Here is a 26279-nt window from a genome sequence, read left to right as displayed (position 1 = left end):
GCATCGAGCTCAGAGTTCAGATACTTTATTTGGGGTTATTGTTACAACAACTCTCTAAAGTTGGCAACCTCCCACCTAAGTAGGACTGACCACCAGGATTGACCCTGTTCAGCTTCCAAGAACAGACAAAATCTCATGCTTTTAAGATACTTAGGTAATAGGGCTGTGCATAATTTTGTTTTTAATTAGAAAATCGTATCTAATTTGTAAGTTTTGTATATATGAACGGATATTAAGAAATGGGGAAGGGATACAAAAACTTAAGAATCAAAACTCATCCAATACTTTTTCATTTGAATTCTGTAGTGTTTGGAAGCCTATCAAAGTTAGTTTCATTTTTAGCACAAGCGAGGTGAAGCCAAAAAGGCTGTCATTCCTCTTTAAATTAATGTTCTCTCACCACAAGAAGAGGAAAGCAGCAGGGCAGGATGAGCTGAGTGAACTGGGAAAGAGACTGAGCAAGCAAAGAATTCTGGGAAATGTAGTTTGGGCAGACAAGGAGCCCTATGGCAAAGAATTCAAAAGGCCCTGCCCTAAACTACATTTCCCAGAATTCTGCTCAGCATCAGAAGACCCCAACTGAAGAGAGATTTGTCCCTTCTAGCAGTAGCCAGAGCTCCAATAAATTGCTGACTTTGCAAAGAGAAGAACTGACTGATACTAAAATACAAGTAAGTAAATCAGTGCTGGCCTGGGAAAACTCTGGATTACGGATTTTAAAAAATTACACAACCACAAAAGTTAAACCACAAATGTGGAGGGCTGCTTGCATATCTATTGGAGCCTGCAAACTTCTTACACATATCAGGGGAGTTAAGAAGGAGGCAAAAGTAATGTGACTAGAGTCTGAAACTCCTTTTACTGCTGTTTGAGAGATTTCGCACAATCTGATATAGCACTACAATTCCTCTTCAGCTGGTGTGACTACATCCTAGGGATTCTGGGGTTTATAATCTTGTGGTATTTCAGAAATATAAATACCCTTTTCCAAACTGCAAATCCTAAGATTTCATAGGATGTTGTCATAATAACCTAGTAGAACCATCGTGCTGTACATGTTTCTTCTGAAAGAGGTAGACACTAACACAAGTTGAATAAAACATTCATTTGGATATCCAAACACATTTATAGATTGTGTTATATCATATCCCCATACTAGTACTGGAGCCAACTACAATGGCATTATACTGCCTTAGGCAATACTAAATCTTTACTCATTCAAAAGTCATGCCTGTCAGGTCATAATAATTCCCTGATTAAAAACATGAGACACATATAACTGTATATGAAAACTGCCATGTGTCTCGCTTTGGGAGAAGGGTGGCATATAAATCAAATAAATAATTTTTAATCAAGTAATTTTTGCTTACAACATGGTGCTTTTCAAAGCAGTCTCCACTAATGGTGGAAACTTTGAGAAGCCACCCATAAGAAAAGAAACATCAATTTGCAGTACACTAATGCACAACTCCGCAGTTTTGGGAATTTCACAGGTTCTCACACAAATTGAGCAGCAGTAGTGCCACAGCCATCATTTGGGCCCAATTTGGCTCTCCTCACACTTTCACCTGATGGGAAGAAGGCCTCAGGGATGGTCCTTCAATGATGTAGACAAAGCAGAAGATGATCTCAGCCATTGGAACAGGAAGTGACCAAAATATTTCTTTTTCCAAAGTAGATTTGATGAGTGGGTTCAAAGGTGACACAAATTGGGGACTACTTTGAATATGACTATGTTGCAGACATGGGGTTACAATATGTCTTATGTTGTTACTAAAGGAGAGTTGACCCGACAGGCAGTACTTTCAGTACAACCCTCACACATTTCATGCTGCATAGGGTGGTGAAAGATGTTTTTTGAAATAATCTGGAATTCAGTTAACCACAAAGCCAGTTTTGTTGCTAAAAATTTATTATAGAAATTTCAACAATAATACAATAACATTAATATACATACAATATCTTGCATGGTATTCTATTTCACAAATCAATATTTTATTATACTGACCAAGATTTGTGTATCTATTTTCCCTTTATCACAAAGCTCAGAACCCCAGAAGAGGAAGCAGCATTTAAACAAAGTTTCCATATTGCACTTTACTAGCATTATGTAATACATTAAAAATTCACTCAACTGCTAACATCTTTCTATAATATTTACTCACAAGGAAGTCCCTTAATTTGTTCAAGCTTTAATTAAAGGTGTCTTGCTCACACTTGTGCCTCCTTTATGGTTTCCAATTCATTAAAACTGCACAATGCTTCTTAAGCTACCTGATATGGGGGCTAACAGGGGGTTTTGGCACCATTTTAGTTTCCATTGACTACAGGTGTATGTTGTTGTTTTTTTCATTCTGGAAACTTGTTGTGAACCAGCAACCAATAGCTCACAGAGCAGGCAAATTGACAGACCACAACTCTTGAGTACCACTGATGTATGAGGATTTAGACATAGCGCCATTATTGTTCAGACCAGCCATGCTAAAATAACAAAGGATTTCACTGCCCATAATCTCTTACTACATTAAGGTACATCCTGCCTGGTGATTTAGTGATAAAGGATAACGGCATGAGCAAAAATAAGTTGCTTACTTGGTTAACACTTTGTAGATTAAGAGCATACTGGCCCTGGAGGTTAAGTTTAGGGGACAATGGGCCTGACATACATATAATCTATTTGACTTTTGAATCTTGCAGTGGGCTCTTGGTGTTTGCTGTGGTTTGGATCCACAACTCCCTGTAGATACCCAAATTGGTGGATCCTTGGGTTCTGTTGTATGCAATGGTGTAATACAAGGCTGACCTTTATATAAAATGGCAAAATCAAGATTTCCTTTATGGATTTAAAAAAAATGAAGCCATTTGTTGTTGAATATATGGGTGCAGAACCTGTGAATACAGGGGAAAGACTGCAAATAGAAAACATTGAATTTCAATGACCTGATAATAGTGTCTAGCTACTCCATAAAAAACACTGTTTGTGTGCAAATGAATTTTTTGCACATACAAAAAAAGTCCAGAAATGTGAAAAATCAGCAAAATTGTGCAAAAACTCACATAATCTTGTCTGGAAGAGGCAATTTTTTTTGCAAATTACCTGCTCTTGGTTATGTGAAAATGAAATAAAGGAAGACTGACTAAATGTGTCATGTTCCAACCAACACCAGCTCTCTGCCCACAGAGCAAAGCAATCCCTACTGAGTGGCTAGTACTACTCTGCCTAACCAACAGATAAAGTGGGGAGATGACACTCAGTTTTTTGGAAGCTTCTCCTTAGTTAGTTAGTCAAACTACTGCTAAGTCCTCATGCTTGAACATGGGCCTTTCAACTGCCTCTGATGTGTCCATGGAGGGGAATTGCATTGTCTTCCAAAGCTTTCTTCAGGGCTGGAGCCCAGGCTCAATTAGCCTTGAGCCGTTCTGTGGACTACAATTGTTTTCAGAACTGGTACCCATTTGTATGATGTGTGTTTTCTCTGAGATAATCAGGTCTGGCTGTATTTGCCCAATACAATTCTCCTTGGAGTTGCTGCCGAGGCCAATATCGTCCTCAGATGGGTTACTGGAGAAGTCATCTGCATCTCCTCCTTTGAGAGCATCAGTTTGGGGAATCTGTGTACCCCCATTTGTGTTCACACGCCAAGGCAGACGTAAGTATTTATGTACTTCAATAGCAGGACTACGACGATCAGGATCAATGGTCATTAAGCGGCGGAACATCCCCAAGAGATGAGTAGTGAATCCTTTCCACTGGCCTGGAGTCTCTCCGGGCACTGTGCGATTCTGCCAGATGACAAATTCCTCAAATTGAGGGTCAGGACTCATTGCTACGTCCCAAGGGAAACAGCCAGTGCAGAGGCAGAAGAGCAGCACCCCAAAGGCCCAGACATCCAGGCTGGGGTCCAAGGATAAGGTCTCTGTGCCTTCAAGCAGGCATAGCTCAGGTGGGGAATAAGGCAAGGTGCCAGACATGGCAGCGACTTTTGTGCCCTCCAGTCGTGTCAGGCCGAAGTCAGCCAGCTTCACACGATGACACTCTCTATCATAAAGCAACACGTTGTCCAGCTTTATGTCCCTGTGCACTAAAGCCTTGCCATGCATGAAATCCAGAGCTTCAGCCAACTGGGCTGCACAGCGCTTCACCTGTGCTTCAGGAAGGCCCTCCTGTTGAGGAAGAGAAAGGGGATTGAAAGGAAAGTACGACCTATAGAACAGACACTGGAAGTTCAATGTTTAGCACGGCGGTGGACCCAATTTCAAAGGGTTTTCACTGTGATTGGTGGAAATGTAACCTTTAGTTGTGATTGGTTGTGAGGTGTGGTTTGTTTATTTGTTTATTTACTATATTTTTACCTCACCCTTCTCATTCTGAAGGGGACTCAGAGCAGCTTACAAATAGGCAACAATTCAATGCCATGAAAATAGACATACAAATAAAAACATATACTTTAAAAACCAAAAAGTTAAAACACAACTAAACATTAAAACCAGCAATTAAAATCACAAAATCCAAAATCATAGTCCAGGAGACATTCCAGTGATAATTGCACTTATTCTGTGTACACTTATTGCACTGAATTATTATTCAAAGGCTTGGCCCCACAGCCTCATTTTTAATTTCTTTCTAAAGATCAGGAGGAAGGGAGCTGATCTAATTTTGCTTGGGAGGGAGTTGCACAACCAAGGAGCCACCACTGAGAAGGCCCTGTCTCTCGTCCCCACCAACCATACCTATGAAGGAGGTGGGACCAAGAGCAGGGCCTCCCCAGAAGATCTTAACCTACAACGTAGTTCATAGAGGGAGATATTCAGACAGGTAAGCTGGGCCAGAACCATTTAGGGCTTTATAGGCTAAAGCCAGTGCTTTGAATTATGCAGACTGGCAGCCAGTGGAACTGATGTAACAGGGGAGTTGTATGCTCCCTTTACTCTGCTCTGGTGATCAACCTGGCTGCTGCCAGTTGGACTACTTGAAACTTTCAGTCTTCAAAGACAGCCCCATATAGAGCACATTGCAGTAGTCTATTTGAGATGTAACAAGAGTGTGGACTACCATAGCCAAGTCTGACTTCCCAAGATATGGGCACAACTGGTGCAAAGTTTTAATTGTGCAAAAGCTCCCCTGGCTACCTGGGGTTCCAGGCTCAGTGAGGAATCCAGGAGAACTCCCAAGCTGTGAATCTGTGTCTTCAGGGGGGTATAACCCAATCCGGAACAGGCTATAACCCTATAACCTGTTCAGCCTTACGACTGAGCAGGGGTTCCTCTGTCTTGTCTGGATTCAATTTCAATTTGTTTGCCCTAATCCAGATTGTCACAGCTGCCAAGCACCAGTTCAGGACCTGAACAGCATCCTTAGCAGAGGATGGAAAGGAGTAATAGAGTTGTGCATCATCTGCATACAGTTAATTTTTGCCACGAAGGACTACAGTAGATGTCCCTGATTAACTAGTACCTATGATGACACAAAGAATTCCCTCAAACATTTTTGCATGTTTCAATTGCTATCATCACCTGCTCAGTACTGGGGCAGGTTTTATTTTTTTTAATATTAATAAGATAAAAGCTAGTGATGGAACTGTGTATTATGGCATTTTAGGATTATGGCCAAAACTGACATTTGAACATTCACATCATTTACTGCTATATACTTCTGTCATTAAGTTGCAAGCTGGACACATCTGAGGAAGTTCTCCTTTTGTACCATGATTTAATATTATCAATGCCTACACGTTACATGTCTTCAAGGAAAATTCCATGACCTTCCCATTTTGTGTGCTACTCTACTAAGTTCATAGGCTCCCGCAAAATCTTTGCCTCTTGCATACCCCTGAATTCAGAATAGCGCAGAGGTCACCAGCTGGTGCCAGCTCTTGTGCAAATCCGTAATGTGTGGATGTCTCGAAAGCACTACCAGTGGACCGAACAAGGTTCTGATGTGAGGAAAGACAGAGAGAGATACAATATTCCCGCAGAAACTCTCGTCTCCCTGTGCGCTCCTTCAACATTATCTTCAGCGCCATTAAGGTCCCTGAAAGCAAACAAGGCAAAGTGTCAGTAGATGACCATCAGGTGATGCCTAGGTACCTATAATCACAACAGTTGTACCAATATACACCCCAAATTTCTGCCTAACGCTTGTCTAACAACAGCATGTGCCAGAGGCATCACATAATCCATAAAAAGGCTTACTACCTGCATCAGATGAGTCATGTTGCATTGAGGGAGAAACCTCTCTGAAATTCACCATGAACTGTAGACCAACTGCCCAAAATTTCAAACACAATGATAACACTGGGTTTAATCATAGTGCTATCATAGTGCACCTTCAAATCAGTTCCAATGTATGACAACCCTAAGGCAAATCTATTACAGGGTTTTCTGGGACTGACAGTGTGGGGCTTCTCCAAGGTCACCCAGTGGGTCTCCAGAGTTGTAGTTCAACATTCAAACTACTTCAACATGTACTAACAGCTTTGTGGGGGGAGACCAGAGAAATTTAACTGATAATGGTCCTGACATCATGAATTTTTCAACCTGAAAAGTGTCATTTATAGATTGTGTTATCAAGCTACCTGTAAAGATAAGGAATAGAACCAGTAAAAAAAAATGGCAGCTGCCACCCCTACCATAATACAGAGATAGTTTGGGTAGAAGTTGCAGTTTTGACTGTTCTTTTCTTGAGTTTTCCTGACATTATTTCTTCATGAATGACAGAGATTGATGTGTGCCACGCAGTTTGTTCACATCCCCTAAATTTATATTCTACCAGCAATACCATCCCACAACCTATACTGAATATGCAGTCTATTCATTCCTATATGTGGAATGAGTTCCCCTTCAGAAATCAAAATATATATGGCTGGTTCTGGTGAATGCATGCAGCAGAACATTAAACTGGAGAGCCAGTGTGATGCAGTGGCTTGAGTGCTGGATTGTGATTCTGGAAACCAGAGGTCAAATCCTCACTTACATATCCAGAATTCCATATAGTGAGCCATGGCAATTATAGTGGTGTCAAACTGCATTAATTCTACCATGTAGATATGCCCTAGGTCATCTTCACAGCTGCCCCTCACATGAACTTTCTAGTCCAAAGATGTTCTATGGATGGAAGCTTGAGGCCACACATTTGCTTGTTTTCAAAAACAAGTGACTGTTTACTAGTTATTTCCCAGAAGGTGGCACTGTGAAACCAGCTCACTGTAGTGAAGGAAGTCCTAGTTCATTTGGGCAAGGAAGAGAGGTTGTTTCTTTTCCTGTCCTGGGATTTGGTCTGAATCTTTTGTGCAGTTTGACATTCTGTTGAAGGCTTGTGCAGACAGGGTTGTCTCCTTCCTTAACGTCTTATTTTTCCAGCTGTGTAGCTGGCTGGCTTGCTACCCTGGATGCTGGGCCTGGCCTGGCCAACACGGCACCTGCTTGTTGGCAGCTGCCCGCATGCCTAGGATAACACAACTAATTAATGACATGACATGTGTGCCAAAGGAGGTCAAGGGAGCAGCTTGGGCTGGTCTGAGCTGCTAGTGAGCCTCAGTCAGGATTTAAGTTAAGTCAGGATTTTATCCCAGTACTTTTATGCGATACTGGAGTAGGTCCTCTCCAAAGTTAAGATCAACTTCAGCTTGGAGGCAAGGACAGTCCTTATTTAATCAGGTCTGCCTCCCATTTGTCACAATTATTTCTGTGTGATGAAATAAACTATTCTTGAATATTTTACCAAAGAATTTCAAACATTGGCATTTTGGGAACTTCTAGATCAGTAGTTCTCAACCTTCCTAATGCCGTGACCCCTTAATACAGTTCCTCATGTTGTGGTGACCCCCAAACATAAAATTAGTTTTGTTGCGACTTCATAACTGTAATTTTGCTACTGTTATGAATCGTAATGTAAATATCAATTTATTTTCATTCACTGGACCAAATTTGGCACAAATACTTGATATCCCCAAATTTGAATACTGGTGAGGTTGGGGGGGAGGGTTGATTTTGTCATTTGGGAGTTGCAGTTGCTGGGATATATAGTTCACCTACAATCAAAAGCATTCTGAATTCCACCAATGATGGAATTGAACCAAACTTGGCACACAGAACTCCCATGACCAACCAAAAATACTGCTTTCATGGGCATTGACCTTGAATTTTGGAGTTGTAGTTCACCTGCATCCAGAGAGCAGTGTGAAAACAAATAATGATGAATCTGGACCAAACTTGGCACAAATACACAATATGCTGAAATGTGAATACTGGTGGAGTTTGGGGAAAATTGGCCTTTACATTTGGGATTTGTAGTTGCTGGGATTTACAGTTTACCTACAATCAAAGAGCTTTCTAAACCCCACCAATGATAGAATTGAACCAAACCTCCCACACAGAACCCTCATGACCAACAGAAAATACTGTCTTTTCTGATGGTCTTTTGTGACCCCTCTGACACCCCGTCGTGACCTCCCAAGTGTCCCGACACTCAGGTTGAGAAACACTGTTCTAGATGAAGCATTTGTAGTGTTATTATTCAAAAAGACAACATTAATCTCCTCTGAGATTGCCCCCTCTTTAACAGTTCTTGTGTGTAGAAAAATATAAGGGAAAAGAAGGGAAAGCACTTGGCAGTTATTCAATAAAAATGGTTGATAATGAACCTTACTGAAATGAAGATACCCTTGGTGGGACCTTGAAAATCCCAAGAGAGAACTTTTTTTTGGTCATGGATAAATGAAATCAGGGATACCAGACCCCCAGATATGGGTCGTACTGAATCTGGGGTGGGTGAGAGCTCTCTAGCAGAAAAGTATCACAGGATTCTGTAGGATGCAGCCATTACAGTTGATGTGGTAGAAAAATGTTATAATCATTTCAGTGGTCATTCACGCCTGTTTCCATTTGCCTTTGTCCATCCTGTTGTTCAGGATGGACAAAAATACAGAGAAAGTCTCTGTAGCAATGCTTCCAAAGTTAGTAAGGAAAAAATATATTTCCTTTCAAAGGTTATTCTGGAACAGCTCGTAAAGATTCTTACCTCTCTCACGGTGCTGAACCTCTAGAACGTGTCCATAGGAGCCACTCCCTAGTTCCTTGGTGACGCTGTACCTTTCCTCAATCTCCAGCTGAGGTAAGCTGTCTGAGGTAATGGACATGAGCTTCTCTAGGAACTCCTCATTGTCCTCTGTGTCTTCTGGGTTCTCAGATGAACTGGAGTCCACTTTAGCAGCAGAATCTATAGAGTGACAGAAAGGGCAATATAAAGGCTGCTCTAGTCTCTTGGTAAGTGTACTACTTCCACTTTCATTAGCATAACATATTGTTGTCCTGGAATTTTTTAAATACACATATTGATTTTTAAAACAAGATTTTAGTGATATTGTTATAGTATCTGTGTTAGTCTTGATTTTTTTTTTTGCAGTTACACCCTACAGAAAGATGTAGGACTCAAGATGAGTTCTGGTGTAGTACAGTGAAGTTTTGGTAACCATTGGGTTAAGACCCACTGTGAATTATATACACACGTATATCTGTACATTTATGTGAACAATCAAACTTGGTCACTGCCAGATTATTTGGCACTCACTACTTTCTCAGAGGCAGCAGTTTCAAATGTAGTCTACAAATCCTAAGGAACGATGTGCACAAAATAATGTATTGGCAAGATGGCTGAATGTTGTACTCTTTTTCTGTTCTGGTGGCTGCTATCTTTAAGAAGATGGGGCAGATAATATTATTCTCTCTTTGGTGCAGCAATGGAGCATCTATAGAAAAAACACTTTTATAAAGTCCAATGAAGTAGGGAAGATAATCTTACATTTCTTTTAGTAGTACAGGTACTGTATAAGGGACAACTCCTGCCTGAATTAAGACTACGGATTAATGTTAATGTAAGCTTATTCCTCCAAAGCACTTTCTTGAGGATAAATTTATCTGGTGCCCCTATGCGAGAATAGGGATGTTTATCACAAGCAAGATAAGGTTGAGATTCCCTTGCCATCCCTTCTGTACATATGAAGATCTCAAACTGGTATATGGGTTTGCAACCCTTATCTAATGAGAAGCTCTCTTGAGTAATCTTATGATGAAACTTTTTTGCCAAATGACCTGGCCATTCTATTTTAGCAGAGCTTCCTAAAGGTGGTTTATTTTGACTCTCCTAAAATCTAAGGCTAGCAGGTAAGTATGTGCTTAGAAAAAGTGGGAAGTGGCCTCTTACTCTTATTAAACATCAATAGCCACAACCTAACCTAGCAGCAAGCTAGGCTGCTGAAACTGGACCTGAGCCAACTCAGTGGCATCCTTCCATCATCCCGCACGCAGTGGGTGGACATTCCCTTCATACCGCTTGCATGTGTGTTAGCAAATGACTTCGCAGTTTTGAATCCCAAGAAGACCTTCAGAGTGAGTTATCCAAGCCTGGCTGGGACATGCAGAAAAGGGAGAGAGGTTTATAGCCCCTAGGAATAATACAAAGATTATGTATACAGCTAGGTTGGCACCTGACAGTGTTTTCCATATTTATTCTACTCTGCACAGACAAAATCTGGTTCAATTGTCACCTGATATCACATTATTCCTATGAATACACTTATATGCTCTTTATTTTCAAGGTGAAAGCAGAAGCTCGGTGGGAAATGAAAAATTAATCCTAAAATCTGCTATCTTGAAATTTGTTGTCCTTAGCAAAGAATTTTAATTTTTTTCCTAATTCAGAGTTTTGTCCACTTAATTTCTCCCTGTTGAAGAACTAGGATCTGTGAAATATGAAACTCGATAAATCCATGCTTCCAATCAGCCTTTTAAATATGATAAAAATAAAGATGTAATGGGTGCTAACAAGGAACGTCTGGTTTTACCAGTGTGCTCATAGCATTCAAGTTGAGACTTTAGGAATTCCAGTCCAGTTTGTGAGCTTTTGGCATTTGTTGAAACAAAATACCATGTGGTTCCCAAATCCATGAACTGTGGGTACTGACTATGTACCCCATCACATTGATGAGGTCCCATGTTCTGATTTGTCAGCCACCCTAGCAAATTGGCAGGGCAGCAGAGCAATCCCGCTGCCCCATGCCCCACCTTGCTGGCAGCAACACTTTCCCATCACACATCAGAAAGTGTCACCATGCAGCTTAGCACCACGCTAGCCCCGTTGTTCCTAATGGAACATGAGGAGGCTCCTGTGTTGCTGGTGCAGAATTGTAGGACCTTTTCACCCTGGCTGAGCCCTGGAGCCCCGCCGGAAGTGAGCCTGCATTGTCCGATGGACGGTTCCGTAGCTCAAATGGGGCAAAAGTATCCTAGGATACTGAAATTTCCTCATATGATGAAGTCCTACATTTGGCTTTTTTTAAAGCAAAATCAATTGATACATAATGGTATTTTGTAATATTTGGGCTAATAATAAGATGAATATACTTCTTCTTAAAGTGTGGGAGGGATTTCTTTTCTTGCATCTTGAATCCATTGGTCTAGATCCTGATTTCTGGAGCAGTTGTAAACAAGCTGGCTCCCTTCAGATCTTTCATCGCCTCTTAAGCTATAAATATTTGACTCCCTAATCAGCTCATCACAGAGCTTGATTCTTGGGACTTTTACCATCTTGTTCATATTTTAACTTGTCAGTAAACGTTTTACACTGTAATCGCCAGAACTGGACTTGGTATTACAGATACGGTCTGATCAAAGCAGAATGATACTATTACTTCTCTCAATCTGAACACTATATCCCTGTTGCTGCATTCTATAACCCCACTTTCTTTTTTGGCCACCACATTACTTTCCTCACTTACGTTTAGCTTGTCATGTACTCAGGGAATTAATTTTTTTTATAAATATACCGTTGTCAATACATGATGTTAGCAATTCCGTGTTTGTGCATTTCACACCCTTTCAATATAGTACCTTATATTTATCCCTGTTGGGATTCACTGTTAATTTTGACCCAGTTCTCGTCTGTTAAGATCATTTGGAACCCCAATTCTGTCTTCTTAGCCATCCCTCCTAATTTGGCTAGCATTCCAAGTATAGCATTCTAAGTATTTTAATAAATGATCCAAGTCATTTATTAAAATGCTGACCAACATCAGTACCAGGACAGAAGGCATTCCATTTATTATTTATCTGCACTGTTTGTGTTATGGCCACAAAGCTGTTAAAATTCATCCAACATTAACATTGCCTAGATCACATTTGACTAGCCTACTATGGAGAACCTTTTCAAAAGACTTGCAGAAACAAAGACATATTGCATGAACGGCATTTCCATGATCTACCAGCTTTGTAATTCTGACCAAAAGAAAAAGAATTGGATTTCTTTTTGAGAAATCCATGTGAAGTTTTAGTAATAATAACATTTATTTCTCAATCTTCAAGGACTGAGTGTTTAATGTTCAATAAACATTCCCAGTATATACACCATTGTTGAAAACTGGTGTTCTTTACAATTCTCTTCTTTTTTAAGATATGGAAGCATTCTTCTCCTCTAAGCTGCTGGGTCTCTTTTGGTCTCCCAAATTCTCAATATCAACAGAGGCTATGAAAGTACACTATTAAAATGAATTAATCGAAAGGAAGCTATAGTTCATATAACATTGTATGCACACGTTAATCTCAACATTGATACGTCCCTGCTTCCCAGAGTAGTTTCTTCACTGACCAAGAGGTCATATGGCCATGATATTAAAAAGGCGACACATGTCCACTTCCATAAGACAATATGGATTTAAGGTTGTCAGAAAATATCTGATCTGAAAGCCTAGTCCCATATTTTCCTTTGTGTATCTTTTTGAAATCAATGACAATACACACAACAAGCCAAGTTTGGGCCTGGTGTGCTTGGTACTCACAGTTGTGGGTCATCATGAGAGAGAAGCTGGGAACAACAAGCACTCTTTTAAAAGACAGAGAGGAGAAATTCCCCAAACTGTATGGGAAAGTCTCCTCATCAACTGTTTTGTTTTGTGCCTTCATCACTTGGGAGAGAAAGTTTGGGAAGTGACAATGATGAGTCACTTTGTAAATTCGGCACCATAAAATACACTGGCAAGGACAGACATCACACAGGGATTTGCTGCTCATGAAGCAAGAGCCAAGACAGTGTATATAACACCCTTAAGTACCACCTTACCCATCACAGCCAAAAACATTCTTCTTCCTCTTCCTGTATGCAATTCCATGTTGCTATTAAAAGTTACATAGAAAACCTAAACAAATAATCTGTTGTCACACATGGCACTAAAACTGCCGAATCTTTAGCTAATCTGAGATACTGACTTGAAAATATGTGTATGTGATGGCTTGTCAACATTCGAGATATGGACTATGACGACATGATGATTCATTTTACATATGATACATGGCTGAAAAACAACAGGCATGATCTGCAGTACAAGATTAACCAAGTACTAACTATCCAGTTATTTCCCCCATGTCTAAGTCAGCAAACATTGCTCTTCCCCTTATTCCATAGCTACAATTACTGACCTTGATTAGGACATTTTTGGCTAGAGCCAAACATGGAGCAGAAGCTCCATAGGGGGACAATTTGATTCAGAATGAGTTATTAACAGTAAAGTTTTTGCATTTCATATGGTTCTAGAGGTCTCATATTCAGTGTATGTACACAAACACACACACCATGACATATACATTTTAAAAATTAAACTCAGAATGTACACGGCGGTCAGTTGGTAACAATGGAGAGGGGGGAAGCCCACTTATAGAGAGGAAGGAGTAGTGAGAGCAAAGAGTTAAGGAGAGAGTAAATGAGCACAGAAAAGGGAGGTTTCATTTGAAACACCCCCACCCCCCTCTTTTTTAAACATTGCAAGCTATACAAAATATACAAAAATGTGTTTTTGTTCTGCATATGAATGTAGTAAGAAATCTGTGAAAAAATCCAAAGCACATTTATTATTTTCATAAATAAGTCAATATTTTTATATGAAAAATATAAAAAGATTATCCGCTGCAAGAAAATTAACGTTGGGTCACAAGATATTCTTGCATACTGTGCTTTGGTCTCTGTTCTGTGTGATTAATGTTCATGTTACAGAAATGCTTTGAACTGCATTTTAATATGTGTGTTTGTAGAACTGTTATAGTATTTGTGTATTTTTGACTCTGCTGTGACCCTCCTCGAGCCATGGGGAGAGACGGGTAAGAATTATTTATATATATATATATATATATATATATATATATGGGGTTTTTTTAAATCTCTTGTTTATGTGAACCGTCCAAGGATCCTACAAGATTTGAAGACCAAGATCCAGGAAGAAATTGCCAACATAACGCCTGCTATGCTGGCAAGAGTCATGACAAATGCCACAAATTGGTTTACTCAGTGTATGGAGAATGGGGGACGTCACCTACCTAATTTGATCTTCAAAACTACGTAAAACAAAACTTTAGGTATGCAGCTACATTATAAAAAAAATTCTGATTCATACAATGGGTTTTATTAAGTTTTGAAAAAAGGAAGTTATGCTGCTGCACCCTGTGTGATTTTGGGTCCTGGTTGGGGCCATGATTATTTGACGGATTAAAATCGAGGAGTTTGTAATTGGTTTGGATAAACCAAAAAGGATGGTGTTAGCCTTTAATTGTAAAGGGATTTACAATGCCATTCAATTCACTATGTGATTCCAAGAGTAAAACTACAAACTACATATTTAAAATGTAATGATTTTAAAATGACTTTTCTGAATTCTTTGAAGTAGTATCCACAAATGTTACTTTCTCACACAGTCAACGAAAGGATTGCTCATGTTTGTTATCAAAAGCTATCAGAATTGTATCTCTTGCAAACACTTGAATGGCTTTTTCTGACAGCTCCATAAGGGTTAAATTAGCCTCCTGAATTTTGCTATGTAGTTGATATTGTCTAAAATGAAACAGAGAGCAGAGACACGCAATGATTGGGCTATATTATTACATTTGGATTAATTTTTTATCCATTGGCTCCATGGCTGCTTTTGTAGTCCTCAGTCCCTTCAAATTTTCTCAGACTACTATTCTCTGGCCAAGAAAAAAATAAGTTTCCATTCGTAAAAGTCTTCAAATGTGGCAGCCTGTCTTTTAAATAGATTACAGAATGCTCAGCATTATTGAACTAAAATGGGGAGACTGATTGTTTGCCTGTAACTATGCTTCTTTGGATCATTGTCTGTAAATTCACACTGAAGGGTGCAAAAATCCCATTTGTGTACATCACAGAGAACATAAAGATAAAGAACAGGTTATTTACCTGTTACTTAGGTTTGAGAGCTGATATAAGAACTCAAACAATTGCAGCTTTGCACCCATTTGAGGGTCACAGAGACCATGAAGAGGAACCCCCAATTTTTCAAAAACTAAGCTTGAAATTTGGCCAGTTATTCCCCATCCTCATTTGGGAGCATTCTCAAGGCCAAATATTTAGCAGAAATGCACATTTGGGACACCATCATTACCCACACTGGTGTAAACAGGATCATATAATGGTTGGACTGCTGACATTCAATCTCCACTCAGCCATCAAGTTCACTTGGCTCAGTTTTTCTCACAGGTGGTTTCTCAGATTTTTTTTTATGCAAGGAAACCACAAGTGTAGTATCTTGCACTTCTGGAATGAGAACAAAATAAGCATAGTGAAATAGAAAAGAGGATTTTTTAACCTTTACCATTTTCCTCTTCTTGGAGTGACATAACCAGACCATTTGTTGAATTATGAGAACCAACCTGTTGACACCAATGAAGCAAATAGGGTTTCTAAAGCAAAGAGATACATTTCTACACTGGCTTAAATGTATAGCACCTCTCCTTTTAGAATTAAATGTGATCTGGCTTTCTCTCACTAAGAAACTAATGACCAGGCAGTTTCTAAGATAGAGAGAGGTGCAATAAAGCATGCGTTTCGATATCATGAACAGCGGTCCAGGAAGGGGCGGGGGAGAAGGGAAGGAGCTGGCCTATACTCAAAGGTGGGAGAAGATGTGCTCTTTCCCAGTGGGAAATTGCTGACGGGGTGTTGGGTGCTAGGTTGCAATTGCAGAGTGATATTAGAGCTCTTGCTGATAGACAATCTCACATTCCGTGGGTCCAGTTCTCAACGCCACAAGGAGTGTGTTTGGACCATTTGGATGCTACCCACCTGGCTGATTGGTCAGCAAATGGTTCTGCAAAACAAGGACAGATCCTTTTTCCATAGATGTAGTGGAGAAATCTCTAGCAACATTCCTTTGCAACCAAATACCGTACAACTATCATATCCGTGGAGGGTGTGGATATGTGAAACCTTGGATAACAGCATACCCTACTGAAATGAAGGATATCTAACCTCAGAATACCATAGACTCTAGGACCAAAAAAAAATCTATCATGGACATATTTTGACAAACATAGATAAATGAAACTACCCCACAAAAGCCTATCCCACAAATACAGGAGTCATGTTATTTTAGAAATATTTCTAGCTTAATATCAACTGTCGTTCACCTATTATCCTCTGAAGAAAAACCAATAGGAAGCATACAGATATCCAACCTTACTTGACTATCTAAAAAAATTTCAGATACCCAGAATGATTATTTTTACAGGTATCTCACCCTAATGCTTCACTGGCAGGTTTTGCAGGGGTAGATTCAGTACAAAAGGGAATAGAAAATGAAAAATCCTGCATGTGAGTCTGAGACCCTCTTCTACACTGCCATATAAAATCCAGATTATCTGCTTTGAACTGGATTATATGGCATTGTAAACTTATGTTATCTAGTTCAAAGCAGATAAACTGGATTATCTGCTTTGATAATCTGGATTCTATGGTAGTGTAGAAGGTTCCCTAGACATCAACAGATGTCTAGGGAACATCTTCCTTAGACATCTGTTGTTCAGATGTGGCACATGTGGGACTGTGGCTTCCATGGTTGAATCAATCCACATGTAATAATTGGCTGTATCTGTTTGACATATATTTAGTTTGGATACTTAGCAAAAAAAAAACCCTGCCAACTTGGGAGTCTTTGTCAGTAGTAATGCTACTATCAGTATAACTTATCTCAGTAGAGTTCCACCACCGTGGAAAGATAGTATGATGATGGGGGACTAGGTCTTACATTTGAATAAATCCCTCAAGAGAGAAACAGTTCCAGCATCTTTTCTTCAATTGCACTCCCTTGTCTTTGATATGTCTACATAATGAGAATGGGGAGACAGAGGCAGGGTGACATCATTCCAAGATTTCTTAGAGGTGAATATTATAACAATCTTCAATACAAGGATCAAGATCCCATATGCTTTTAGCACAGTGTAAATGAACACTAGCAATACTATACTAGACCTCACACTTGCATAACTGATCGCTTTTTGGTCATCATGGCCTTGAACCCACCTGTTGCGCAACAGTCTATTAGCTCTCCTCACCCACACCCACCCACCCCATGTCAAAACCGGCTTCACTGGGGACTGCATTTATGCAATCTCTGAAAAGGGCACCCACTTCTGCAACTATGTTTACCCTTGCCTCCAAAAGATTTTGCTGGGCACAGGAAGGTGTTTGGAACAAAAATAAAAAAATAAGTTTGGCTTACACAGTAAGTATGATGGACAGACTTCAGGAAGACAGGATCTTTGTTGTTGTTGTTGACTCCTGAGATCCACTAACCAGAGGCATGTGCCAAATACCAGCTCAAGTGGGACAAGACTAAGTTGTGATAAAAACAGTTTGCTCTGCGCAACTGCAGGTTCTGAATCCACAGATTTAACCATCCATGGCTTGAAAATATTAAAAATTATAATAATCGGGGGGGGGGGGGACATCGATGTTCCAATTTTTTCAATAAAAGAATCCATTTTACTACACCACTGTATATAATGGGACATGAGCACCCACAACTTTTTGTATGCATGGATGACGGCTGGAACCAAAGCCCAGTAGATACCAAGGGCCCATAGTAGGAGTAATCATCATCATCATCATCATCCTCATTAGTGGAGCACCCAGTGGCTAGGAGGACTAGGACAATTTAAATTAATGCCAACAGATTGCATGCTAACCTATGCTACCACACTGCAGCTATGATAGCACTTTAATGGAGTCCCTGATAGTGCAATGGGTTAAACCCTTGTGCCGGCAGGACTGACAGGTCAATGGTTCCAATCTGGTTGAGCTCCCTCTGTCAGCTCTAGCTCCCCATGTGGGGACATGAGAAAAGCCTTCCACAAGGATGGCAAAACATTCAGGTGTCCTCTGGGAAAGTCCTTGCAGATGGCCAATTCTCTCACACTAGAAGCGACTTGCAATTTCTCAAGTCACTCCTGACAGAGAAAAAAAAAGTCATCATCATTGTTACCAGTCTCTCTTTGTGGTTTGAGGTGGGGTACAACATGGTTAAAACAGACAGTTAAAACATTACACTATTAAAATCCATTTACCAAAATACACACAAGACTGATATCAACAAAACTTTTTGTATGCAAATTAACCAATAATAATAATAATAATAATAATAGTAAAAAAAAACTTTATTTATAGCTCGCCCTATCTCCCCAAACGAAACCAACTCCTGTTTTTTTCCAGATGAAGTAAAAAAGTTATTGGGTGTGTGTATGTGTATATGTGTATAGTGCTGCAGAATTTGAAGAGGCACAAATGGAGGGTGAAAGAGAGAAACGTGCCAGGAGGAAGGTGCGTCAAGCCAACCCCGACCGAGACTGCCTTCAACCTGGAAACCAATGCCCTCACTGTGGGAGAAGATGCAGGTCAAGAATAGGGCTCCACAGCCATCTACGGATCCACAAGAATACTAATCATGGAAGACTATCCTACTCGTCCAATGAGTGATCACCTAAGTAAGATATATACACACACACACAGTAGAGTCTCGCTTATCCAGCATAAATGGGCCGGCAGAATGTTGGATAAGTGAAAATGTTGAATAATAAGGAGGGACTAAGAAAAAATCTATTAAATGTCAAATTACATTATGATTTTTCAGATTAAGCACCAAAACAGAAGGTCTTCTAATTTAAATATTTCTGGCTTGATTAGATTTACAAAAAATCAGCAGAAAAAGCAGTTCAATACATTGTAATGTTATGTAGTAATTACTACAGTATATTTACAAATTTAGCACCAAAACATCACAATGTATAAAACAGCTATGGATGTAGACTGCATTGGATAATGCAGAACGTTGAATGAGTGAAGGTTGGATAAGTGAGACTCTATGGTATACACACACACACACACACAGAGAGAGAGAGAGAGATACACTGCTATAGTTAGACAAACAGGAGACAAAAATCCTTGAGAGCCTAATTGAAGTCACTCAGCAATTTTCCAATGGGTCCTGATCCAAACCCTGAACTAATCATCTGAATCAGCTGTTCGTTAGAACAAAGGAACAAGGGACCACAGGAATGTGCTAATTGGCTTATAAATAATCGTCTCGCTCCGTCTACCCATCCATGAACTAAGACTCCATGGCATTAAATATAGACACATATACCCATCCATCCCTCTTAAGATAATACAGTGGAAAAAATCAAGCCAGAAATATTTAAATTAGAAGACCTTCTGTAACCTTGTCTTCTAAATAATACCATCCAGATAGAAATGATTAGTGACTGATCTCTGGCTCAGGGTAACAGCGGCTGAAATCAAATGTGGTTCCAAATTCAATTAACAAAGCCGTGTCGTCCTATGCTTCAAAGAAACACCAAAGGACCTGTTGCTCTCTCTGAGCATGTAAACCTAATCAAAATGGGTTTGTTATATGAATGTTTTTCATGAGCCAGCAATTCCAATATAAACATGTGGCCTTCCTTGCAATGGATTTTTTCGTCCTACTATTGTTCCCCCTCGGCTTTCAGCTGTCTCGGGTCAAAGTACTGGTTTAATCTCCCTTTAACCATGATAGCTAGTAGGTGTTGATAGATTGATCCTCTGCGAATATGTCTAATCCATTTCTGCTCCCAATTATCTTTTTAGCTTTGACAACATCCCACAGCAACAGGCATCTCCTTCCCAACTCTACTCTAGTTGACAGACTCTGCCCGATCCAAGTTTGACTTTTGCTTCTTGTAGCCTGCCAAACTAAACACGCCACTGGAGTTTGAAGTTTATGAAGACTCACCCAATCCACTTTTCTGTTTAAAAGTGATGTTTTTATAAAAGCAGATTAATTTGCTGTATTTTAATACATCTTTAATTCAGCCAAAAGCAAACTTCCTCTGAGCAGATAAGAAAAAATGAAAGCTTTAAAACCTAAATCTGGGTCTATGCCAATGATGCTTGTTTGCTCAAGCCTCCAATGATGAATGTCAAGAAAGAGTCTCAGCACTCAAGCCCCTTCTACACTGCCATATAATCCCGATTATCAAAGCAAGTAATCCACATTATCTGCTTTGAACTGGATTATATGAGTCTACACTGCCAGATAATCCAGTTCAAAGGAGAGAATCTAGATTTTCCACAGCTGTGTAAAATCAGCCTTAGACAGTATTCCTTAAGAGTGTTAAGATGATGAAAACCTAGAATTTCTGGATTAATCTCTATATTCGAGCTTGGAGGTCATCATTAGGGGTTCATCAACATTGTAGAATTAATGCAGTTTTACATCACTTCAACTACCTTATCTCAATACTAAGGCCTCTTCCACACAGCTGTATAAAATCCCACATTATCTGCTTTGAACTGGAATATATGGCAGTGTGACCTCAAATAACCCAATTCAAAGCAGATATTGTGGGTTATTCTGCCTTGTTATTCTGGATTATATGGCTGTGTGGAAGGGCCCTCAGGAATCAACTATATGTTGAATCTCCCACATTCAAAATTCTCAGGACCAGAAATCTATTGGATTTGGGGGATATTTTAAAATATATTCTTATACATAATGAGATATCTTTATGTCGGGCTTTAGTACAGCAAGTTAACCATCAGCTGCAGTAAATCTTGCCACCCAAAAGGCTGACAGTTCGAAGCCTGGGTCAGGGTGAGTTCCTGGCCTTTAGCCCAGTTTCTGCCTACCTAGCAGTTTAAAAACCAACAATGTGAGCAGATAAATAGGTGCTACTTTAGCGGCCAGATATTTAAGGCACCCATAAGGAAATGCCAAAAAAATGCTGTCAACTTGATCAAGGAGGAAGTTTACAAAGGTCTTCATCAGGGAAAGTGGAGCAACAGCACACCTCATGTCCAGAACCGAGAACAGCCTTCAAGATGCATAAGATGGGAAAGCCTATATATACCTCTATCTATGAGGTATATATATCTCATATGTACAGTTGTCTGTCTTGTCAGTATATAATGACATTGAATATTTGCTGTATATGTGTTCTGTGATCCGCCATGAGTCCCCTTCGGGGTGAGAAGGGTGGAATATAAATACTGTAAATAAAATAAAATAAAATAATCTTGCAAATGGGACCTGTGTCAAAATACAAAATTCAGTTATGGTCATATTCATCATATAACCATAGCTGGAAGAGAATGTAAAGCACAATATTTTTTCACAATTTTGTGCATGCAACAAAATTTGTATATGCTGACTCATCAAAAACAGAGCACAGTAGGAATAGTAGGAGGAGAATAGAGGAAGTCACATCTGAATTATAAAATAAACTGCTTTAATTCTACTTTGTCATTTTCCCCATAAAATCTGGGAAATTGCAGTCTAATTTTATATTCAGAATTCTCTATTAAAGTACCAAGTTTCCACTTTCAAATAACTGAAATTTCTAGAAAGCTTCTAGAAAGCATAATTTATGGAATTCTGTGGCCCATATAAGTAACATAATCATTTAATCCTTGTTCTGTGTTGTTGTCCTTGTAGTTCCTTTTCTCCCCTTCAAAATGCAGAAATTCTGATTGAAAAAAGGAAAGAAAGAAAAAAGAATAGAACCAGCATACACAATCTTCACAGCTGTAGCTTTCTAAAACACATGGTTTTATGCAGTGACATACCAGGTAGAAAAATCTGTCATTGTACATCTACTTTTGCTTATGCATACTTTTAAAATAGGTGCAATTTATCGCCTTCTTTAAGTTTTGTTTAAATGCTTTTTAAACATTATTTTAAAATATTATTTTAAAATATTTTGTATGTTAGATCAAGTTTGAAAGTTGATTTTCTTTTCAATCACCTTCTGTTGAATAGTTTGGTCACATACCAGATATTTCATAAGAAAATACAATTTTCAGCCAACTGAGAATATTTGTCATTGTAGTTATTCACTGGAGAAAAAGCCATGGGTTGCACTGTAACAAGTTTCATTTCTTACTGAACTGCATAGGCATCTTGCTTTGTCTTAAAACTATAAAGTGTGAGCAATAAACAATAACAAATCATTCATTTCAAAAATTCTGTCTCCTGGGATTCAAGCTCATGGCATTTGCTTGGACATCCTTCTTCCTCAAACTTATCTTTACTGACTGAAGTTTATTTGATATCTGTAAATATTCAGAGACACTTCGATTACTTTCCTGTACCTAATATTTGATAAGCTTTAGCCCAAATGTATTCTTGTAGAAAACAGAAAACCTGGGACTGTGTTCAATTAGCACATTGCATTCAATTAGCACATCGCATAAGATTAGCAAATCTTATAAGCATTCTTATTCAGAAATCCAAAATACTTCAAAATCCAGAATTGTCCATATGGGTAGATGGAACAGGGATGCCTTTGCTTTTTGATAGTTTAATGTGCACAAATGTTTTACATATAAAATTATTTTAAAATATTGTAGAGTTTCGTTTGTGTGTGTGTCAGGAGCAACCTGAGAAACTGCAAGTCATTTCTGGAGTGAGAGAATTGGCTGTCTGCAAGGACGTTACCCAAAAGATGGCCAGATTTTTTTATGTTTTACCATCCTTGTGGGAGGCTTCTCTCATGTCCCAGCATGGGGAGCTGGAGCTGATGGAGGGAGCTCACCCGTGCCCTCCCTGGATTCAAACCTCCAACCTGTTGGTCTTCAGTCCTGCTGACACAAGGGTTTAGCCCAATGTACTAAACTACTTTCAAGCTATGTGTATATAAGGTATATATGAAACCTCAATAAATTTCGTTTTTAGGTTTGGATCCCATCTCCAATATATCTCAATATGTATATTGGGATAGTTCAGATCCTAATCATTTTGAATAAAGGATACTCAGGATATCCTAGCTAGCCTAATGGCCATACCACTAGTTCTGTTTATCTTTCTCATCACACACAGAGCGGGACAGGTCTCCTGGTACTGTTAGAATGTCATCTCACGCATGCACATACACACTGTTTCTAAACACTTCTAAAACAGTTAAGAGACAAAGTATAATGGATCCCATCAAATGACACAAATAGATCTCTGCTGGTCATCTGTGATGCTTCATCTCTTAACTTTTTTCAAAGTGTTTAGAAAGAGGGGTGTGTGGAAAGACACAGAAGATGAGGAGAAATCATCTTCTCAGCTCATGGTTTGCCCAAAAACAGGAGAAGGCACTTGTTTACAAATCTAGTGCAATCTGTCAGATTTGTTCACGTTGAACCGTTTTGGTGACATGGGGAATGGGTGTTCCTATGGGTTGTGTCGTACCAAGCACTGATAATCCAGTAACCTCCCAAAATCTATCTGCATGATTCTTGCATGATATTTTTATTTAATGTATTCAAGTAGAAATTGTGCAATTTCTGGAAATTTCTACTTTGCTTTCGCGTTTTTTTTTCTTATTCTTACCTGTCAAAATTGCACTTTTGCTACCTTTTAAACTTTAATTCCTTTTTTTTCTTTTACCAGAGGTAATGATCTATAGAGAGCCCAGAAACAATAAGTACTATAAATATATAGTATATACTATGTCTTCCAGGTGGTCCGAGACTTTGGGGATCAAACTCCTGGTAACGTGAGATTTCAAACTTTCATGAATTTGAAATTTTCCATGTTTTTAGAAATAATTAGGAGTTATTACACTCACTCATGAAATAACTCAGAGAATTGACGGTTTAGGGAGAAAAGCCAAGAAATAAGACCATGTGATGGGTTCTGAGAAATTATGTGTTTTGTTTTGAAACGTAACGCAACAAAATGCAATGGTAAGATGTCGTTTCTACCCGCTTTCCCCGCCCCATGGGATGAGGTCCTTAATGTTCGGCAGAAGGAGTTTCAGGAGGTGTAGCCCCCTCTTTGACTCAACAAATAAAGGTACCAGAGACAAAATTCTGTTTTTCACATGGCAACCTTATTCACATCACCACTACTTTGGGTGCCTCATGCCTCTTTCACAACCAAGTTGCTGTCTCAAGGAGTTTACAAATTTAATTGTGGGAAAGACAATAAAAGTAGAAAATGAACTGCAGAAAGGAAACAATAAATATAATGAGGGATGAGTACTTTCATGGTTATGACTCAGTCCAGAACAAAGGGGAACACTGAGAAGAAATTACTATCTAAATTCCCAAGTCCAGGAATCACATATATCTTCTCACCACCATGACAAAAAAGAGGGAGGAGAATATTTAAACAAAGATGTAATTGCCTCTAGCAGCAAAACTTTTAAAATTGCAACCAATACATTTGATTGATATTGTTTTGTCAGTAGTTGGTTGGAAATAGAATGTTAAAAGTGCCATTATGTAGCCATAACAATCTAGTTGACAATCAGTTAGATTATCAGCAGAAGTTCATACTTAATAGATTGTTCCGGCAGTCACGATTATGGACTGGCTGTGCCTCATAAATTCAAAGGTTTGATTATCCACATTTGTGAGTCTAACTTTTGTAGATTTGATTAACCACAGATTTGGTCATCCACATTTGTGAGTCTAACTTTTGTAGATTTGATTACCACAGATTTGGTTATTATGTTCTCTCTAGGAATCTCAATGTCTTCCAGGTTGGAAAGTGACCACAGAATCATCCTGGAGGACTCAGAGGTTCCTGGAAATGTGTTATCTAATTTTTTTAAAAAAGTATTGTATTGGTCCCCTCCCCCACATTCATGGCAGTCCTGTTCCTCTTACCACAGCAAAAGGGGAGAGGCTATCTGTATAATCCTGTGTGCCTTTAACTGAAGTATGTCCTACAGGACTCGGTGAAAACTGCTTCTGACTAAATACATTTAGTCTAAATTATATCTGTATACTCCCTATGGAATTCAATTCTTTGAACAACTAAAGGAGGGTTCTGGTATTGTATCAAACATTTTCAAAGTATAACTGTTACCCCCCATCATAACAATCAAATGCAAATACGCGATCATGTCTGAATGTGTTCTGCGACCTATCTATATCTGGAAAATTATAAAGCATTTGCACAGAATTTATCTTCTTTACTTAATGTAAAAAATAATTCAATAAAAGAGGGAAAGCTCAATAAAAACATCGAGCTAAGGCTGCGTGTATGATAGGTCCTTTTTGCAGAAAATAATGGAAAGCACTTATATTCCACTTATATTCCCTAGCATCCATTTATATTCACTAGCATCAACAAAGAGAAATTGCACTTTTAACATAAATTTTTGAACCAGAATTAATACATACATAATGATTAATTGTGCAGACATGCAAGTATTAATTTAGGCATACTCAGTCTCATTTACATAACTGATTTCTTCATTTATGTAAAGTCAGAAGAGCAATCCAAGCAAATTCTGATCTTGTTTTTAAAGTATAGATTAGCAAACATGTGCCAACTGAATTAAACGATGTCCAGGAAAACAGTAAGGTACTAGAAGCAGGCATAGTTTATTACAGACAATTCTGAAAAAATGAGAATTTTAGCAAAACAACTCAGAAATTCCTTTAAACCACTTAGGTTTAAGTATCCAGTAAACGGGCACATAATTTCTTGTTATTTATTGCAGAATGATCTGTCCTGCAGAAAGCCTTTGCACCCTGGGGCTATAGTGATTCTTCCCCGCCCCCTTATCTCCAAGGCCTTACCTTGCTCTGGAAGGCACTTCTGGGCTGTAATGGAAGGCTCTTGTGGAAGGACAGCAGCCGGCCATTCTCCAGTTGTCACCTGTCTCTCCTGCACTATGGTATCTGTTTGTCCCAGTGTCATTCTTCTTGGTGCCGTCGCTTTTGCTTCGGCTCTGGTTTGAACTCCGTGGACCTGATGTTGCAAAACAGTCAGATTTGTTTCTGTCCTCAGCCTGTCAGTTGCATTTGTAAGTGCTGAGGCTGTCCTGGCTGGTTCTAATCTCTCTCACCGTGAAGGGAAGGCAACATGTGTCATTGGCTGAGACACAAGTCGGGCAGGTTTCCAAAGATAGGCGGGGAGGCAAAAGGAAGGCAGCAAGATGCTGGTAACAATGCAAGGTGCTAAGGAAGACTC

At 39.2% G+C, this 26279-nt stretch overlaps 1 protein-coding gene across 1 annotated transcript; it reads right to left on the bottom strand.

Annotated features, from left to right (window-relative positions):
• Nucleotides 1-1904: 1904 nt before the first annotated feature.
• On the bottom strand, nucleotides 1905-26279 carry SBK3 (SH3 domain binding kinase family member 3). The gene is made up of 4 exons (XM_060780633.2): nucleotides 25886-26279; nucleotides 9020-9217; nucleotides 5829-6031; nucleotides 1905-4164 (listed from the first exon to the last, which is right to left on the bottom strand). Exons 1-4 carry the CDS (start codon nucleotides 26004-26006, stop codon nucleotides 3382-3384), a joined length of 1305 nt encoding a protein of 434 aa, XP_060636616.2. The 5' UTR covers nucleotides 26007-26279; the 3' UTR covers nucleotides 1905-3381.

The sequence above is a fragment of the Anolis sagrei genome, chromosome 6, assembly GCF_037176765.1.
Source record: "Anolis sagrei isolate rAnoSag1 chromosome 6, rAnoSag1.mat, whole genome shotgun sequence".
NCBI classification, from domain to species: domain Eukaryota; kingdom Metazoa; phylum Chordata; class Lepidosauria; order Squamata; family Dactyloidae; genus Anolis; species Anolis sagrei.
The sequence above is the reverse complement of the archived record's forward strand: the minus strand, read 5'-3'. Positions and strand labels throughout refer to the sequence as shown.